This window comes from Anopheles merus, chromosome 2R, assembly GCF_017562075.2.
Source record: "Anopheles merus strain MAF chromosome 2R, AmerM5.1, whole genome shotgun sequence".
In the NCBI taxonomy this organism is placed as follows: domain Eukaryota; kingdom Metazoa; phylum Arthropoda; class Insecta; order Diptera; family Culicidae; genus Anopheles; species Anopheles merus.
The window spans coordinates 44,783,676-44,804,975 of NC_054082.1; the positions used below are offsets into that span (position 1 = coordinate 44,783,676).

At 40.1% G+C, this 21,300-nt stretch overlaps 1 protein-coding gene across 1 annotated transcript; it reads right to left on the minus strand.

Moving 5' to 3' along the window:
* Nucleotides 1-16,260: 16,260 nt before the first annotated feature.
* On the minus strand, nucleotides 16,261-20,220 carry LOC121590846. The gene is made up of 4 exons (XM_041910901.1): nucleotides 19,944-20,220; nucleotides 18,763-18,941; nucleotides 18,025-18,696; nucleotides 16,261-17,805 (listed from the first exon to the last, which is right to left on the minus strand). Exons 1-4 carry the CDS (start codon nucleotides 20,218-20,220, stop codon nucleotides 16,261-16,263), a joined length of 2,673 nt encoding a protein of 890 aa, XP_041766835.1.
* Between the last annotated feature and the right edge of the window lie 1,080 nt (nucleotides 20,221-21,300).

Consider the following 21,300-nt stretch of genomic DNA (forward strand, 5'->3'; position numbering starts at 1 on the left):
ATGAAATTTAATAAAAAAGAGACAATAGAACATTTGCTGGATTTATATTATACACTACATTAAGGCTATTCGATGATATGATTATGTTAACCGTTATTGTTCAGAAGTATCCGTCAATAGCACGACAGAGAATATGATTAGAACTATGAAACCACATTACCTTGCTAAGTTGGTACATGGCAAACATATTTCAAATTCTGCTAAAAAACTGTTTTTAAAAAATTAAAAACCCTATCATAGTGGGCTTTTACAATATCAGGTAACTGTTTTATTTAGAGTTAGACACTTGGCGGCTGAAAACATGTCAACACTCCAACATAAAACCACTCAAAAAACAGATTTCATTTTCACCCTAGATTATTTCAACCTGAAAAATATGTAAACAAACACTGGTTTATCGCAGCCACGATCAGGTTAGCTCATGAAGGATTGAATGTTTTTGCTAAAGTATAAAAATCGTTAGGATGGTATTTTTAAGTTTAATACAAGTACTACAGTTTGAACTCAATGGTTGAACTTCGATTCACTGTCAACAATTGAATATGTGCTTTTTAATTGGCACATTTTTCCATACAAAAAAACTGAATATATTCTCAACAGGTCATTAGATTTTTGAGATTTTTTAAAACCGCTTTTCCATACAAACGTATGCTTTTTAATTAAACTGTCAACCAATTATCGAGCGTTCAACTTAAGTGTATACCAACTAATGAAATATGACTGTATTGCTCATTTCAAACAGAAAACCAAATATACAAATACAAAACAAGTGTAAACACTTCCTTTATTATAATCTTTTCTTTCTTCAGGCCTTTTCATTTTCCAGCCACCGAGCTAAAATTTCAGCCTGCCAGTGGAGTAATATTCTTCATCCAGGATGTACCCATTTGACAATTACGATCCCTTGTAGCATATCTGCTATACAGAACATATTGTAATACACACTATCAGCCATAGACACATAGTAACACACTTTGGAAAGCCAAATCACACCATTGCAACACATCCATTATAAAACACTCAGCAAATCAGATCATACCATACATACCTAGACCATACCGTTCATAGAAAAAACCATTGAGACACATTTTATCGAAAACAACCGAATCGCGCAGCATAAGCAATTCAAGCGTTACTGCAGCAAAGCAGACGCATAGCAACTTATTGCTAAAAGCGCAGTGTAGGCAAAGAGCAACGAACGCACTCGTTCTTTGGCTAGAACAGTTGAAACTTTCCAGAACCTTTGTAAAAACACTAAAAGTGCAGCATAGGCACAAATTGATAGACACCTCACTTCCGATACAATGTATAAATTGCACCTCATATCAATAACCTTTAATTAGGACAAAAACACATTCCAAAACCAAATGTACGAAACTTATTGAGTATAAATAAAACAATTCCGACCGTGGCAAGGCAGATTCGTTCGGACTGCCAAGATAGGACGTTACACTTCCTAATACTTCGCCTTCCAACTTATTTCAAGAGTTTAGTTATGTCCCCCTACCCAAGGTAAGGCTTCTAAACTCCAACGTTTCCAGTAAGGGAAACCTCCTAAAGGTTTCTATGATCGCCTGGACGATCAAGTGCTGAAAAGTCCGTTCGATCGATGTATTATTCCACCTCGGCTCATGTCAGTAAAAACTGACCTACCGCGACGCTGTTCGATGTACAGTATGTACCGTACAGGCCACTACCACATTACATGGCGACCGTGACCTTAATCTGCAATCGGCGGGCAGAAGTATAAACAAATTATTTGTGATACGTACAACGGTAACGTACAGCAGTGTCGTGCTAACGCATCAAATAGTGTAAAAAAAAAGTGCGTTTTTGACCATAACCGGTATACGACGGATAAAAGTGTCAAATGTGCAAATTTGTATTGAACAACGCAGCTGGCACAAGTGACCCATATAAAAAAACAATCGCTGTGAATGAGCGACCAAAAGCAAATACAGTGTGGTGTACAAAATGACAACTCATCGAAAATATAAGTGATGAACCGTTTGAAGGGCGAAAAAAGTGTGATATAAAGCAATTATGTAAAAAAAAGTGTTTTGACAACCTTCCTCAACGTGCAAAATTATGAATAAACCCTTAAGCGATCAGTTTGCAAACTAGAGCTACCTTGAAGTGAGGAACATCGCATCGACCCCAAAACTAAAGTAAACGGAAATAATGATGTCATGAGTAATGAGAAGCAGTGCAGTGAAACCATAAGCAATACCTATGTAGAAGTGATGTTCATCTGAAAGGTGATAGAATGAATGGCGAGACTACGGTATACGAGATGTGACTAGTGTGATTGAATGGAACAACCGTTCCCAACGTGGAAGACGACAAGACATCGAGCGACGACTGATGACACCCTACAACTTCACACCAAGCACCAATTAAACACCGAGCACCGGTAACGAGCGTTACACCATGAGCAGCAACAATAACAAATACATGCTATGTATTTAAACAAGGTACAAGGTTACATACGTAAATATGCAATTTTACTGATGAGGCTGCATAAATATGCAAAAACTATTCGAGAAAATAGAAATATTAGATAGAATTTATGATCAGGTGAAACAGCTGAACAGATGTTATAGGCTTTGCGCGTTAACAACATTAAGGGATAATACTAAGGAAATATACGACGAAATACAAGAACTCCTACGAAAGCACGAATCGTCTATTAAAGATGAAATATTAACAAAGCTAGTTAAAAAGAGTAGATACGTATACTACGAAATAAATAAGTGCATAAAAATACACTTCGAGAGACATCCAGATTCGTTAAATACGACATTATCAGAGAACCAATTTGACATAACAATAGAAACGAAACCTGACAAAATGGCTGACATTATGGAATTGATTAAAATCACCACTTCTCTCATATCAAAGTATGATGGTAATGAGAAGGATTTGAAAGGTGTGGTGTCAAACTTAAATGTATTAAAGAAAATAGTAAAGCCAGAAAATAAAGAAACAGTAATACAACTGGTACTGGGACGTCTAACAGGAAAAGCACGAATTGTAGTAGGGGAAGCCCCAACTTCAATAGAAGATATAGTTAGCAAATTACAAGACAGGTGCAGCATAAAGGTAACACCAGAGATCGTAGTATCAAAATGGACAATACTAAACAGACTGGAACGATAGAAGATTTTGGAAGCGTTATTGAAAAATTAACGCAACAACTAGAAGAGGCATACATTGCAGAAGAGATAGCGCCAGAAGTAGCTAGAAAAAGGCAACTAAATCAGGAATCAGTGCATTGAGTTATGGACTTAAAGATGGCGAGACCAAAATTATAATGAGATCAAGTAAATTCGAAACCTTGCATGAAGCAATAGAGCAAGCTGTAAAGTTGGAGCTAGAGGATAGAACGAAAAAGGGAAAGAATGATCAGACAAAGATCCTATATTCAAACGCTACCAGGAACAATAGAGAGTATGGAAACAACTACCAAGGAAGGAACAATTCAACAAATTCTCAAATAATAATAGATATCAGATACAAATCCCACCCAGGTTCCCACCCGCAAGATATGGACAGAACAACAACAGAAATAATAATAACTTCAGATATAACAACAATAACACTAACAACAACAGAAATCAGCATGCAAATCGACAAAATTATTCCAACAGAAACCAGTACGTACAATCAAATAGAAATAATAGCAATTGGCAAAATAATCGAGCGCCTATTAATAACACAGTAACAGCCGAAGAACAGAATAATTTTTTAGGCCACTCTCAAGTATCAGAAAAAACCCTATACTAACCATAAACACTGATGCAGATAATTTTGTTAAAGTTAAAATAGAAATTGCAAAGGAAATCTATAGCACACTCATCATAGATACAGGAGCAACCGTATCCGTACTTAAAGCTAGTAAATTAAAACCAGGTTGCAAGATCAATACATCTAAAAAATTAACTTTGATAAGCTCTAGTGACCATGAATCAGAGACTTTAGGTACTGCTATGACAACAATTCACTTTGGCGATTATTCCATTATACACGAATTTCATATATTAGAAGACGTAGAATCCATTTTTTCTGACGGACTGTTAGGAAAAGACTTTATAAAGCACAGATGTATTGTTGATTATGTTAATTGGATGATATACTTCTCATCTGATAACGGATTGATTTCACATCCAATAGAAGACAATGTAAATGGAAATTATATTTTACCAAAACGAAGTGAAGTAGTTCGAAAAATACCATACCAAACTTGACAGAGGATTCAATCATCTTATCACAGGAAATCCAACCAGGAGTATTTTGCGGAAACACAATCGTCTCAAAACGTAATCAGTATATCAAATTCATTAATACCACAGATAAAGATGTTTCTTTTAACATAAAATCTTATACACCAGAAGTTGAACCATTAAGAGAGTATGAGCAATTACAGAAGAAACTTGACACATCTAAGGAACGAATTCAGAAAATTCATAACAAAATCCATATAGAAAATATTCCACAAATAGCAAGAGAAGAGTTAGAAAATCTTATCACAAAATTCTCGGATATATTTTGTTTAGAAGATGAACCGGTCTCTACTAACAATTTTCATACCCAGGAAATTTCATTAAAAGATAATATTCCTTCTTATATACCAAATTATAAACAAATACATTCACAAACAGAGGAAATGCAATCACAGGTAGAAAAGATGTTGAAAAATAACATTATAGAACATTCTGTTTCATCATATAATTCACCGATACTATTAGTACCGAAGAAGTCAGGTGAAGGAAAAAAGAAATGGCGTTTAGTAGTGGATTTTCGGCAATTGAACAAGAAAATTTTACCAGACAAATTCCCTTTACCCCGCATAGACACGATACTAGATCAGTTAGGAAGAGCCAAATATTTCAGCACATTGGATTTGATGTCAGGGTTCCATCAAATCAAACTTGATAAAAATTCGAGAAAATATACAGCTTTTTCCACGCCTACAGGTCACTATCAGTTTACAAGAATGCCATTTGGACTCAACATTAGCCCAAACAGCTTTCAAAGGATGATGGCTATCGCTATGGCTGGTTTAACACTAGAGCTAGCATTTGTATATATAGATGATATTATAGTTACTGGATGCAGTGCACGGCATCATATCAGTAATTTAAGTAAAGTTTTTGATAGGCTAAGAAAGTATAACCTTAAACTAAATGCAGAGAAATGTTGTTTCTTAAAACAGAAGTAACGTACTTAGGTCATAAAATAACAGATAAAGGAATTTATCCGGACGACGCGAAGTTTGACACAATTAAAAACTTCCCGATTCCTACTAATGCTGATGAAGCAAGACGTTTTGTCGCATTTTGTAATTATTATCGTAAATTGTACAGAATTTTGCTAAGATAGCTAAACCAATTAATAATTTGATTAAGAAAGCCGTTAAGTTTGCATGGACTTCAGAATGTCAAGCAGCTTTCGATACATTGAAACAAAGCTTACTCTCACCCACAATTTTACAATATCCAGATTTTAAAAAACAATTCATTATTACGACAGACGCATCGGATATGGCATGTGGTGCAGTGTTATCACAAATAACAGATGGAAACGATTTACCAGTCGCGTTTGCGAGTAAAAGTTTTACACCAGGAGAGAAGAATAAGCCAATTATCGAGAAAGAGCTTACAGCTATACATTGGGCAATTAATTATTTTAAACCTTATGTATATGGACAAAAATTTATAGTTAGAACAGATCATAGACCATTAGCATACTTATTTGGTATGAAAAATCCTACTTCTAAGCTTACTAGAATGAGACTAGATTTAGAAGAATTTGACTTTGAAATAGAATATTTAGCAGGTAAAGCTAATGTTGCGGCAGACGCACTATCAAGAGTAATCCTTAACTCAGATGACCTAAAAGCATCAATTCCAAATCCAAAACGATTTTAATGGTTAATACAAGAGCCATGGTTAAGAAAAATAACGAGAAAACTGATATAAACAAGACGAACCAATCGCAACAACAGGGACTGATCACCCCGCGATGTGGAAAACAGATAGACCTTTAGAAGTGAGAAAAGTACTAAAAATAGGTACGCAGAGATTAAAAACAACGTTGAATTCATAATATACAACCATTCATATGGTAAAGCACTAGGAAAATTTCTTTTGAGAAAAGATGTAATGGAAGTCAAGCATTAGAGTTTGCTCTTCTAAGAATGTGCAAAATCGCGAAACATATGGAAGAAACAAGCTAGCATGGTCAGAAGAAGACCACTTATTCAAAGAATATTCCCAACAAACTATTAAGGAAATCGCCAATAGAGCCATTACCAAGTTTGAAATAATCCTGTTTACTCCAACTAGATGGATAACAACAGAAAAAGAAAGGCTGAGAATAATTTCAGATTATCATATGACCCCTTCGGGAGGACATATAGGCCAGTACAGACTGTACCAGAAAATAAGGGAAAAATATAAATGGAAAAATATGAAAGATGATATCAAGAAATACGTACGAAATTGTAAGGCATGCATAGTTAATAAGACGACTAGACATACTAAAGAAAAAACAGTTGTAACTACAACACCGACAAAACCATTTAACATAATTTCAATCGACACAGTAGGACCTCTAACAAAAACTAACAAAAACAACAGGTATGCAATAACCATACAATGTGACTTAACGAAATATATCGTAGTAATACCTATCCATAACAAAGAAGCAAACACTATAGCCAAGGCATTGGTAGAAAACTTCATCCTTACATTCGGAACATTTATAGAATTAAAATCAGATCAAGGACTAGAATATAACAATGAAATATTACACAAAATCTCAGAAATTTTAAAAATCAAACAAACTTTTAGCACAGCTTACCACCCACAGACAATAGGATCATTAGAGAGAAATCATAGATGTCTAAACGAATACCTAAGAAGCTATACAAACGAACATCATGATGACTGGGACGATTGGACAAAATTTTACGAATTTGTTTACAATACAACAGAACACTCAGACACAAACTACACACCATACGAACTAGTATTTGGTAGAAAAGCGAATTTACCACAAGATATATTTAAAACAAAAATTGAACCAGTTTAATATTGACCAATATTATTTCGAAATGAAATATAAACTCCAAAAATCAAACGAAATTGCCAGAGAAAATTTGATAAAAGCAAAAATAAAAGACAGCAAACCTTAAATAAAGATATAGTACCACTTATTATAAAGATAGGAGATCAGGTATATTTGGAAAATGAAAACAGAAAAAATTAGATCCAGTCTACATTGGACCTTTCACAGTAGTAAATGACCAAGGGCCTAATTGCGTAATACAAAACAATACAACAAAGAAAACCTCTACAGTACACAAAAACAGACTAATTAAGTACACAGGAGAATAACTTCAATCATTGTAATTCATTACGTTATTCTATTAAAGGGGGAGGTGTAGCATATCTGCTATACAGAACATATTGTAATACACACTATCAGCCATAGACACATAGTAACACACTTTGGAAAGCCAAATCACACCATTGCAACACATCCATTATAAAACACTCAGCAAATCAGATCATACCATACATACCTAGACCATACCGTTCATAGAAAAAACCATTGAGACACATTTTATCGAAAACAACCGAATCGCGCAGCATAAGCAATTCAAGCGTTACTGCAGCAAAGCAGACGCATAGCAACTTATTGCTAAAAGCGCAGTGTAGGCAAAGAGCAACGAACGCACTCGTTCTTTGGCTAGAACAGTTGAAACTTTCCAGAACCTTTGTAAAAACACTAAAAGTGCAGCATAGGCACAAATTGATAGACACCTCACTTCCGATACAATGTATAAATTGCACCTCATATCAATAACCTTTAATTAGGACAAAAACACATTCCAAAACCAAATGTACGAAACTTATTGAGTATAAATAAAACCAATTCCGACCGTGGCAAGGCAGATTCGTTCGGACTGCCAAGATAGGACGTTACACTTCCTAATACTTCGCCTTCCAACTTATTTCAAGAGTTTAGTTATGTCCCCCTACCCAAGGTAAGGCTTCTAAACTCCAACGTTTCCAGTAAGGGAAACCTCCTAAAGGTTTCTATGATCGCCTGACGATCAAGTGCTGAAAAGTCCGTTCGATCGATGTATTATTCCACCTCGGCTCATGTCAGTAAAAACTGACCTACCGCGACGCTGTTCGATGTACAGTATGTACCGTACAGGCCACTACCACATTACACCCTTTTGGCTATCACGCTAACATGTTTTGAATGAACTGCGGTTATCTATATCGGAGTCCGATTACAACATCATCATACTCGCCGAAACCTGGTTGGATGAGAACATTCCATCCTCGCTTCTATTCGGCTCTGAGTATATAGTAACCCGCGGCGATCGTACGGCATACAACAGTTCTCTCTCTCGCGGCGGAGGCACTCTCATCGCAGCATCTCGTCATCTAAACACCTGTGAGGTTATACCGCCGAGCGCTTGCCTCGAACAGTGCTGGTTACAAATCAAGCTTCCTTCCTGCTCTATCTTCATCGGTGCAATCTACATACCCCCTTCTCTTGCCAAAAATCAAAATACGCTCAGTGCACTTGATGCAACGATCGATAGTATAGTGACGAGGATGAAAAAACATGATCGTATGCTGCTTTTTGGAGACTTTAATCGAGCGGATATTTCATGGATACACGACACAACACATCAGTATTTTCGTGCACAAGTTTCCCCTACATCCGTTGATGCGTTTTTCGACATTATTCGTTTTTATAACTTGCGTCAGCTCAGTGGCATTTTAAACTATCGGAATGTGCAATTAGACCTAATTTTCTACTACTCTCCTCATGATAACTACGCGTCTCACGTCAGTGTTCCTTCATTAGCCGCTTCTCCTCTATTACCTGAAGATCAGCATCACCCAGCATTAGAATTGTGTACTTCTATTAATCACACATCCGTTAATCAATTGTCGTCACATGTTAGGAGTAATACAGGGAATCTCAATCGCTCATATATTTTAGAAAGTGTGATTTTCAAAAACTTAATAATTTGCTGTTGGATACCGATTGGTCTCGTGTGCACTCGGCACCTTCGCTGGACGAAGCGGTCTCTATTTTCACACAGCTAGTGTCTTCAGCTTTTCCATTGTGCTGTCCTTTACGTAAAGCCCCTTCTTTTCCTCCCTGGTCCAATTCAATCCTTAGATCCATGAAACGTGATAAGCAGCGCTACTTACGCGACTATCGTGAATACCGTAATCCATACACTAAACGGCTATTCAAATATGCAGCAACGGCGTATCGCATTTATAATCGGGCCCGTTACAAGTCCTACATAGCTTTCTTGCAATACCGATTTACTTTTCACCCAACACAGTTCTGGAGCTATATCTATTCCCTTCGTAACAATCATCGTCTGCCCAGTACCATGTCTTATGGTTCGTCAACAGCATGTTCCGAACAAGAGATATGTGCACTTTTCGCCGATCACTTCTCAAAAGCCTACTCTGATGACATCAATGATGAGGAATTGTTAGAGGGTGGACTTTCTACTACACCTCGCGATGTTTTGTGTTCCCGTTCCCTAAATTGTACCGTCGAAAATGTTGCTACAGCTATATCGTCCTTAAAACCTTCTTATTCTCCTGGCCCAGATGGTATACCTGCAATCATCCTTAAAAGTGCACCAACGCTATTGCTCCCATAATGACATTCATTTTCAATCTCTCCTTTCAACATAAATGTTTCCCTGCTCTATGGAAAACAGGTTGGCTTCGTCAGATTTTTAAAAAAGGCAGTAAATCTGAAGTAAGCAACTATCGCGGTATTTCCCTACTTCCTGCTAGTGGCAAGGTATTGGAAATCATCGTTCATTCTGAGCTTTTGTTTTTATCGAAGCAGTATATAACGTTTAATCAGCATGGATTTATGCCAAACGTTCCACTACCTCCAGCCTTATGTCGTTCATATCCAAATTGTTCCAGTACTTGGATACAGGTTACCAAGTTGATACAGTGTATACTGATATTAAATCTGCTTTTGATAGAGTATCTCATAAACTATTGTTGATGAAGCTCTCTAAATTAGGTTTATCTACGTCTTTTGTTCACTGGATTGAGTCTTACCTCTCTAATAGAAATCTTCATGTAAGTTTCGGATCGTCCTTTTCTTCACCGTTCTCCAATTCTTCTGGTGTCCCTCAAGGAAGTGTACTAAGTCCCCTCTTGTTTCTGTTATTCATAAATGACATTAGTTTTATTCTCCCATCTCCTAACCACCTTCTATATGCAGATGACATTAAAGTATTTGTTCCAGTGATGCAAGAGGAGGATTGCAGCGCACTCCAATCTCTTCTCAACTCCCTCTCTTCATGGTGTGCGTCTAACTTCTTAGAGCTCTGTCCTAGTAAATGTAGCGTGATCTCTTTTTGTCGTCGTCATTCCCCTCTTATTCACGATTATGTTCTTAATAACACTGCTATCAACAGGGTGTCATGTGTTCGCGATTTAGGTGTTATGTTAGACGAAAGGCTATCATTCGATAGTCACCTTGAATTGGTCATCGGTAAAGCTTATTCAAACCTTGGCCTTATTTTTCGCATGACATCGGGCTTCACCGATTTGAGGTGCCTTAGGCATTATATTGTTCCCTAGTGCGCCCTGTTGTTGAGTATGCTTCTGTTGTCTTCTGTACTAACAGGGCAGGTTGGAATAACAAACTCGAAGGCGTGCAAAAGCGCTTCACTAGGTGCTTATATCGTCGCCTCTTAGGAAATTCCACCACTGCATTACCGTCATACAGTGATCGTTGCATATTGTTCAATCTTGACACCCTCGAATCTAGACGAACTAAAGCATGTGTGTCATTTATCAGCAATTTGTTACGAGGGAATATAGATGCTCCAGACTTGCTTTCCAACTTAGTTGGTATGTTCCTTCCAGGTGTTTAAGAAATCGGACTGCTCTTGAAATACCTTTCCGCAATACAGCGTTTGGCTTCAACGACCCGTGGCTAATTTGTTTGCGCCAATTCAATGAACATTACCGCGATTTTAATTTCTAATTTTATGTTCCGGCTCTTTGTTATTCTTTCTAATTAGGTCTCTTTTATTCTTAATTTCTTTTTTCTTTTGTTTTTTGTTTTAAATATTTTCTTCTTATCCGCTGCTTATTTTACTTTCACTATGGATTTCCATTCTCTTACATCCTTTTCTATTTCCCCTTCGTTTAGTTAAGTTACAGTTAGTTTAGTTCCAATAGGGCTAACTAGGTTTTAAGCAATTATATGTTCAACCCCGGAGGCAGACATATTGAAATTAATAAATGAAATGAAATGAAATGAAATGAAATGTTTTAACCTTTCTTGACAATATATTCTTGCTTCAAGGCTTAGGCCGATAATCTGAAACTAGAATTGCACGTAATGTTGTATGAAATGTTGATTTTACACATGATTTAAGCCGCCAACTGTCAAACTCCATGCTAAACTGCTGGCTAGTATCGTAAAAGCTCCCCTTGTTAGATTTACGTTATCGTACGATTCTCGCACGGAAATCTAAACTTCGGCTTTGTAAACCATTCCTACGTCGAAAACACCGTACGGGAAGTAATTAAGCCGTTTTGCTACATTCGTACCATCTGAGTGAATGACACTATCCCGTTCAATTAATTGTTTAGTTTCGCTGTGACATACGCTTTGTATCACAGCCAGTTTGCTCCTAGAAAATAACCACAATAGCCGTCATAACAATACAAAACTCTGCAACCAACCTTAGACGAAGTGCAATCAAGAACGACGGCCAATCACATCCAATCCGTTAGCATGTATCACCTGCCATCGCTAGCGGTTGTTATTACCATTGCAGCGCAACGGTGCTGCATTCATACCGTTCCGAAGGTTTTATTGAATTCCGTATCTCAAATGACTGTATCGTTGGCGCTTTCCATATGCCCGCGGGTACCTTAGTGACTGGTAACATCAATGTTAGCTGCCGTGACCCTTTTCACCGTTTTGATGTTTGTTTATCGGGTAGAAGCAGGCTTCGCTACCGATTTGCTTCAGCATTAGGATAGGTTCGCTGATCACAATAAATCCCACGATGAAGCGGTAATCCAAGCGAGTTATGTGCAGAGGTGCCATGCAGATGCTTTCTTCGAGCTCCCATTCGGAAAACAAACGCAAATCTGATTTGTTCGCACCTGCTGCTGCTCCCGGCAAAGCAAATCGAGGATATTTTAATTTTACCATTTATCGCACAGCACCGTAACAGACGCATGTCGCGGACTGAGATAGCTACGGGTAAAAACGTACAACAATAATGTTTGACCATTGTCGCTCACGCTAGAGTATGTCATGCCCGGTACGCTAACCGACCTAAACGCCAAACTAGCATTGTTGATGTCATACGGATCAATTTGGAGGATTGCGATTCTGTCACTTTGGGTTGAGATGTAAACATTGTGCTGTTTGCAGTTATTTTAAAAAATATATAAATGAGTTAACATAATTCCAATCTGACTTAATTCATGCATACATTACAGTTGGAAACCTTAGTAATTATTATGAACAAATTATCTGTGGTTGACATATCACGCAATAATAACATTGTTTTGTCCAAGTAAAACGAATTTGATTATTTTCCCAATACAATTTAAAATCGATTTTTTATACCCTTGAAATAATGGAAACCCTCGCGCTCAATCATTGACCAATTTCATAATGCTAGCCTTTTCATCTATTCTATACTCTACGTTAACGATTTTTCACTTCTATGCTACATTAGATAAAACTTGTTCTATAATGAAGATAAACGCCATTGTTAAGAAAAATCAGTGGACTGAGAATATGATCAAGATTTATAATATTGCACGACTTTTGTGATAACACAATAGGGTCGCATCTTCTTCCCCAATTTGGCAGACCAGTGCACTAGTAACCACTTTCCGAAGCAGAATTGTTGTGCAAAGCTGGCTCACATTCATTGTGAGCTGAACAGAAGCAACGAGCAGCAACAATAATACGAAAACTCTAAAAATGAATCAATCCTGCACTGTCTGCAAGGATCGGTTCCAATGAAAATGGACCCCTTGCCGGTGAAACTGTTTCAATTGGCCGCTAATGTACGTCTAGGGCACACTTCATGTTGTTTGTGCTCAATCATCGATTATTGTGTTGTTTAGATATTATTTCAGAGCATTTCGATAGCGATTGTTCCCATTGTAGACTTGCAACCCCGATGCTAACAATGGTCCTACTTGCAGAAACATGCACTGTGCCACTTGCCATGAGTGGCGTATCTCATGCAGCCATTCGAATTTGCAAAGAATCACATTCGACAAAAGACCTAACACCCCACAACTCGGTTGAATACCACGACGTACGTTGCTGTGATGCATCGCGTTAAGGCCGAACCGGCTGGACGAGTGACTTGATATTATTTTTCCATTCACAATCACTGTCCTTCACCTGCTGTGCTCTGTACTACGAAAACTTTCTGGCTCTAGTCGACGGCATCTTTCTGAGAACATTTCTGAGTTTAATTACCTGATCGTACAGTATACTTTGGATTGGCTTTGTCGTGTGCTAGTCGTGATCAATTAAAGTGCATCTATGCAATCGAAAACGCATTGCACTGTTCCCATTGAAAGTACCATTCTTAGCAACGGCGAATACAATAATCCGATTATAATGTTCGATAAATAAACTCGCCAGATCGTCCATTTGCCTTTCTGAACAGCACCATGTTAAACAAAAGTGAAGGGAAACGTGTTGTCGAGAAGCCGAATGGTTTCCATTCACCGATGCTGGATTGCAATTCGATTGTGTTGTCAAATCTCGAACGGGTATTTCGCTCGTATGGAGAACTGCCCCGGGAAAAAGCCCCGTGTCGGAGGGAAAAAGCAAAATATGCTTTTCGAACACCTGCACGATGACAAGCAACCTTGGTACTAAGAGAGAAATTGGAATAGAGGCATGCAAAATCGCTTCCGCAAGAACTAATCTATTACATTTGCATTCACGTGCAATGCACTGATGGACACACATGCTTAACATACAATGGCAAATATGCAGCCAGTTGCACAGGTTATTGCAGCTGGAAGCACGTTCACAGTGGCACCTCATCGGTAGTGCAAGAAACACCCATTTGCTCTATTTGATTACTCTTGCTCGAATGCACTTCGGTTACAGCGTACGCACAGCATACATACCGCTCAAGGTTTAACTAATTTGCCGTCAGGCATACAGTAAGGGTCGGACAAATGATGGCAAGCACTTTAGTTGAGCGAGTTTGTTTCTCTAGCGTAAACAAGCATATACAACCTAAACGGACATTCTTTGACTAAAACAACCTGATTCGAGATCTGTACGTTGCTTTTTGCCTACAATCCCGCACAAGGTCAGGAACACTGTTCGTTGACCAATGGGGGATAGCATGATGTTTGTGGCACTTTACATATGTAGACCTGTCATGTTTTTCACTTTTTTTTTTAATTTCTAAACCATTTCGAGTTACGAGCTGCATTTTCACTGAATTGATGGGCGGAAGTTGGTGATGGGAAGGTGCAAGGAAATTTGATGTTTCACGTTTTGTCTAAGCTAAATACTCTTTGTATATAAATTATGAACTCTACACTATATTCTTGTAATGGACAACTGGATTATCCGTTTATATTTTGAACAGGTAAACTCTAACGATTTCTTGTAATGATAACATAAATCAAAATCATAATTCAATTCATAATTAATAACACCCCATAACGGGTTCAAGCCTCGTATGGACCCCGTTGCAAAGACTGTGTTCTTTCCCGCGATCTTTAGCAAACTTGCCCCTACGTTGTGATATTATTTTTGATTCATTTGCCGTAAAGGAAAGAATTGATCGTACAGTTCACGTGTGTTTTTATTGAGTATTGAATTGCGACTGATCGCTGAGCGCCGCGCGCCCAGCATCAAGCAGCGCGTGCAAACATACGCACACACTCACGCCAAAAATTCCCATTCCTCCACACTTCTCCTCACCAGCACATCACACCGTATGCGGTACCAAACATACCGGCCCCCTTGAACAACTAAGTTTTCAAAATTCTCGTGAACACTCTAACAAACATATCTTAGACGACGGTCTCTTCATTACCCCAGAGGCAGTTTTTAAGGTAACAACACGCACAATCCCATCCTGCCCAGGGTGTACTTCCACGATCCGAGCCAAGGGCCAACGAGCGGATGGGAGATGTTCATCCTTGATAATGACGATGTCTCCGATAGATACTTGTTGTTCTGGTGGATTACGTCGCTGTTGCTGAGCAAGCTCATGAAGATACTCTGTACGCCAGCGCTGCCAGAAATGTTGAGCGTACTTCTGCAACCGCTGATACTGGTCGAGTCGATTGGTCGGGACATCCCGTATGTCAGTTTCTGGAGGTGGACGCATCATTCCCTTGATGAGAAAATGACTCGGTGTTAAAGCTGACAAATCGTTAGGGTCATTCGAAAGCGGCGTCAATGGACGAGAATTCATGCAGCCTTCGATTTTGATCAGCACTGTTGCCAGATCCTCATAAGATAGTAGCGAGACACCTAACTGCCTGACCAAAAGCTTCTTGGCCACCTTCACGGCGGCTTCCCAAAGCCCACCGAAGTTTGGTGCACGAGGTGGAATAAGGTGCCATTCAATTCCTTCTTCTGCTAGGTAGTTATTGATTTGACGGTTTTGAGCTTCGTCATGCAGCATCTGGTAGACTTGGTGAAGTGCGTTCTTTGCGCCGACGAAATTTGTACCATTATCCGAATAGATATGGTTCGGCTTGTTTCGTCGGAAGATGAAACGGTCTAAAGCCTTCAGGAACCCTGATGTACTTAGGTCACTCACAAGCTCTAAATGCACTGCTTTGGTGCTCATGCATACAAAAATGCATAGGTACGCCTTTTGAGGAGCTGCTTTGCGATGAATAGGCTTCAGCATTATCGGCCCACAGTAATCCACACCTGTACAGACAAATGCTTCGTTTGCAGTGACTCGAGAAAGCGGTAGCTGTCCCATCGGTTGCTGAATTGGAACAGGATTGGCTCGGTTGCAGCGATAACATGCTCGGATGGTAGATCGAACCGCTCTCCTGCCATTCAATGGCCAAAACTCCTCGCGAATGGCTGAAAGTGTTGATGTGATGCCACCATGCATCACTTTCTCATGTTGCTGCCTCAACAGCAATTGGGTAAATGGATGATACCCAGGAATGACGATCGGATGCTTCACACAGAATGGCACATCGGCATGTCCAAGTCTGCCACCAACACGTATGACACCATCCTTGTCAATGAATGGATGGAGTAGCTTGAGTGGGATCCACCAGCAAGCTTTTGTTTCTTACGCAGTTGTCGTAGTTCATCGGGAAATACTTGTCGCTGTACCATCTTTACTAAAACGATTTTAGCATTTTGAATCTCATCCACAGAGAGATTGATCGTTTCGCGTTGTTCTTTACCACGCGCAATGTGGCAAAATCGCATGCAATATGCAGTTACATGAACCAACGTTCTGAATGAGGAGTATCGTAGGAGCAGTGGGTCGGGCTCGACTACTTGGGCAGTTAACACAACGTTACCCTTTCTTTCCAGCTCATCATCAGTGAAGTGCTGTTGTCCATACGATTTGCTGGGCCAGCACGAGCTATCGTTCATCAGCCAATCTGGTCCATGCATCCACATGTTGCTTTCCAAAAGCAATTCCGCAGAAACACCTCTGGATAGCATGTCGGCAGGGTTCTCGATCCCTGGCACATGATGCCAAATGCATCCATTGGTAGCAGCTTGTATCTCTCCTACTCGGTTTGCGATGAAAGTTTTCCACGTTCTAGGTGGTGCTGCAAGCCATTGCAGCGTGATGGTTGAATCGGACCACATATGTGTTTCGTTTACTGCCATGTCAATGGCTGATATTAGTTTCTGCTGTAATCTGGCAGCTAGCAAGGCTGCGCATAGTTCCAGTCTAGGGATGGTAAGCGGTTTGAGAGGAGCCACTCTCGATTTAGAAGCTAGCAGCGTTACTTGGGTTGTGCCGTCGATGCTTTGCGATCTCAGGTAGGCACACGCACCATAAGCTGCTTCTGATGCGTCTGCAAAACAATGCAGCTCTACATAGTTATAGTTGGGTGTCAAAGCAAATCTCGGGATCTTGAAATGAGCTAGCATGGGGAGCTGTTCGCAAAACTCTTCCCATTTGTCACACAATTGCCGCGGCAATTCGTCATCCCAACCGAGTTTGTTTGCCCAAAGTTCCTGTAAGAGGATTTTTGCTTGCACGATGATAGGCGATAGCAAGCCAAGCGGATCGTACAGCTGGGCAATCGTAGATAGCACTGTACGTTTCGTGCAGGGTCGTACATCAGGGATAGCAATCGTGAAACGGAATACATCGTTTGGTGGTTCCCAACATATGCCAAGCGTCTTGACATTTGCGGCTGCTTCGAATTCATGGGATGCTGTTGTTCCAAGCAGATCAGGTGTCAACCCATCAAGCACACTCAACTCGTTTGAGCACCATTTTCGGAACCTGAAACCTCCCTTACTCATGAGACTGGTCAGTTCGTCACGAAGTTGAATTGCTTGCTCAATGCTTTCTGCGCCGGAGATCAGATCGTCCACGTACAAGTTCTTCTTTACGGCTTCAGTTGCCAAAGGATAAGGAGCGCCTTCATCCTCAGCTAGTTGAAGTAGCGTACGTGTTGCTAGGAATGACGATGGAGCCAGACCATACGTCACCGTTGCCAACTCAAAAGTTTGCACAACTTCTGTTTCCTGAAAGCGCCAAAAAATACGTTGTAAACGTCGGTCATCGGGATGCATACTCACCTGGCGATACATTTTCTCGATGTCGGCGATCACCGCCACCTTATACTTGCGGAATCGCACGACGAGAGACAGCAGCTCATCTTGCACGACTGGTCCTACATGCAAGACATCGTTTAGAGAATGCCCCGTGACGCTCTTCGCCGAGCCGTCGAAAACCACACGCACCTTGGTCGTCGTGCTGGACTCTTTCACCACCGGATGATGCGGCAAGTAGTGAACTGCAGCCATGCTGTCCTCTTCAACCGGCACAGGAAACATGTGACCCAGCGTCACGTATTCTCGCATGAAGTCATCGTACTGCTGCTTCAGATGCATGTCTTTAGCCAGCCTCTGTTCCAACAACCGAAAGCGCTTCTGGGCTGCAGCCTTCGAATCGCCAAGCATCTGAGCGTAGTCGTGGTGTTTCGGCATGCGAACGACGTATCTGCCGGTGTCATCTCGATTCGTCGTCTGCTTGAAGTACTGCTCGCAATGTTGTTCAACAGGAGACAATGATGTTATAGCAAGCTCTTCGACCTTCCAAAATCGCTCCAGCTGTTCTTGTAGTTTGTCGGTTGCCTCCATCATGTGACAACTAATTGTTGTTTGCGATTGCGATTCATGAAAGGTCGGTGTATCTCCTGCTACGAGCCAGCCAAACACCGTGTCGATGAGAACGTTTCGCTGGTTTGGCAAATGCACTTGTCCACCACGCAGCAACGAATAGAAATATGCTGCACCGATGATCATATCCACGCGCCGCGCGGTCCCGAAATCTGGATCGGCCAGAACGTAGTTCGAAGGAACGCCGACGGCAGCAGTAGAAAACGACGTTGACGGAATGTTCTGCGTTACTTTCTTCAACACAAGGAAATTCATTGCTTGTCGGTAGTGGTAGATCCGAGATCGCACTTCTGTACATACTATGTGCTTTGCATTGGTGGTAGTGCTGTCCACACCAGCAATTGAAACGCTAGCGGGCTTTCGTGGTAGTCGTAAAAGCTGACAAAGATGTTCACTGATCGCGTTCGGCTGCGATCCGTTGTCCAGCAATGCTCGCGCTAAGTGTTCTTTTCCGTATGCATCGACAACAACCAATACCACTGTAGAGAGTATAGCGTTAACGGCGGATTTCTTCGACGATGCCAACGCCATTGTTGAAGAGCTAGAAGTTTCACCCACTAATACACTGCTGTTTTCTTCGTGAGCATGAAGTAGTGTGTGGTGACGCTGAGAGCACTGCTGGCAATTGTATTTGGACGCACACGCATGGGCCAAATGTCCTGCTTTCAAGCAATTTCTGCACAGCCTTTTCTCACTCACCACTCTCATGCGTTCTTGTGTATTAGTGCCTTTGAACACATTGCACGACGCTATACTGTGCCCGTTCTTTTTGCACATCACACACACTGGTACGTTGTTGGTATGAGTTGTAGCTGCATGCAACGATACTTTTGTCTTATTGGTTTTTTTGGGAACTGCACTACACTTCTCTATTGCCAGTGTTTCCAACACTCTACACGTTTTTTCCAAAAACGCCATCATGTCCGTAAATGTAGGATCTTCATCGGCATGGGCTTCTTCCCACACACGGAGTGTTTCATCATCCAGCTTATCTGCCATCAACTCGATGAGAATTGAACTGAACGATTTCACGGGTTCTTTCAATTGTTCTAGGATTTTGACATGCCGTCGAAAATCGGCAACCAAACGGTTGAGCGCCACTGCTCCCGTTTCTTTCATCTTAGGAAGCGATATGAGCGATCGAATATGCTTCTTACGCAAAATGATTGGGTTGGAATAACGTTTGACGATCGTACTCCATGCCAAATCATAATTCTCACTTGTAACCGAAATGGATTGTATTAAATTCGCAGCTTCTTCTTTGAGTGAAGCTCGAAGGTAGTGGAATTTTTCGATTGCCGTTATGTCCGTCGATGAGTGTATGAGTGAGACGTATGTGTCGTGGAACGTTAACCACGCATCGAAATTTCCTGCGAACTCTGGCAGTGCGATCAATGGGAGCTTCACTCTTGAAGAAGAAGATGAAGCAGCATTTGCAGCAACAGACACAATTTCAGCGACTGCCGGAATGGGCAACATACTACGCAATTGCGCCTTTGCGTACAAATACGTTTCCTCCATTTCTGCTCTAATACGCGCATTAGTTGCAACGCCTTCCTCGGAGATTTCCAAATCTTCGATGTCTTTTTGCACTGTTTCAAAAGATTCCCAAATCTTTTCCAAACGATCGAGTCGCGTCGACACTTGATTTTGTTGTTCACTTGTGAACGTTTTTACGAACTCTTTCACACGATTGATGGAGTCCATGTATTGGTGCCGCTTGAGCTCCTTGTACCGCAACTTGTCCTGCTTCGACATTTTGCAAAAGGCTCACACACACAAACACTAACACAGATCGAGTGCCGCAGCACTGCTTTATGAACAAACGCTTCTGTACGCCGGTTTTCACAAAAACCGAAGGATTTATCAAAATCCTGGTCACGGCACCAAAATGTTCTTTCCCGCGATCTTTAGCAAACTTGCCCCTACGTTGTGATATTATTTTTGATTCATTTGCCGTAAAAGGAAAGAATTGATCGTACAGTTCACGTGTGTTTTTATTGAGTATTGAATTGCGACTGATCGCTGAGCGCCGCGCGCCCAGCATCAAGCAGCGCGTGCAAACATACGCACACACTCACGCCAAAATTCCCATTCCTCCACACTTCTCCTCACCAGCACATCACACCGTATGCGGTACCAAACAGACTGACTGAGATATATAAGCTGAATTACATTATATTTATTCAATTAATTAACTTTAATAAATTAACTATTAATTAATTTATCAATTCACTTTAATTAATTGAGAAACATTCAAGATAGTGTATATTTTTTGCAACTTAATACTCCTAGAAGCTTTGATACTAATCGGTATATAAAACATACCATGCGCCTCCATGAGGCGAATCCATAAAGCGTTTGAAATTCCAGGAGCAAGCACAAATAAATTGTTATCAAAAAATGTATAATAAACTTTGCCATAATTTTTTACAAGAATGAAGCTACAATACATAAGAAAGACACCAATATTTCCATTAACAATAACAAATTTTAACTTCAAATTATATTTGTTTTGTTTTATATCTGTACCGCCCTTCAATAAAAATAACTATCAATTAGAATACCTTGTATAATCAGTCTAGGAATCCTGTAAAGGTCATCGTGACCGCGTACGCCATTACGCCAAACAAAAAGAATACCATTCTGCTTCGGTTCAAGTTTCAATTATGAAGCTTTTATACTATATTACACCTCTTCTGCAGACAGTTGGGATACTTTATTGAGACATTAACATAAATTTGCCCCATAACAAGCAACCGGTATTTTCCGATACCGGTAACCTTTGTGCAAGCGAAAAGTATCGGAATATCGAAACGATACTTGTGAAACAATTCA

Excerpts from the sequence above, each read along its gene's own strand:
- LOC121590846 (XM_041910901.1), bottom strand. The coding sequence starts at position 20,220 with ATGTCGAAGCAGGACAAGTTGCGGTACAAGGAGCTCAAGCGGCACCAA. Across the intron at positions 18,942-19,943 it reads CGCAAAGGCGCAATTGCGTA|TGGTATTGGTTGTTGTCGAT; the intron begins GTATGTTGCCCA and ends TACTCTCTACAG. Across the intron at positions 17,806-18,024 it reads AGTCCAGCACGACGACCAAG|GAAACAGAAGTTGTGCAAAC; the intron begins GTGCGTGTGGTT and ends TGGCGCTTTCAG.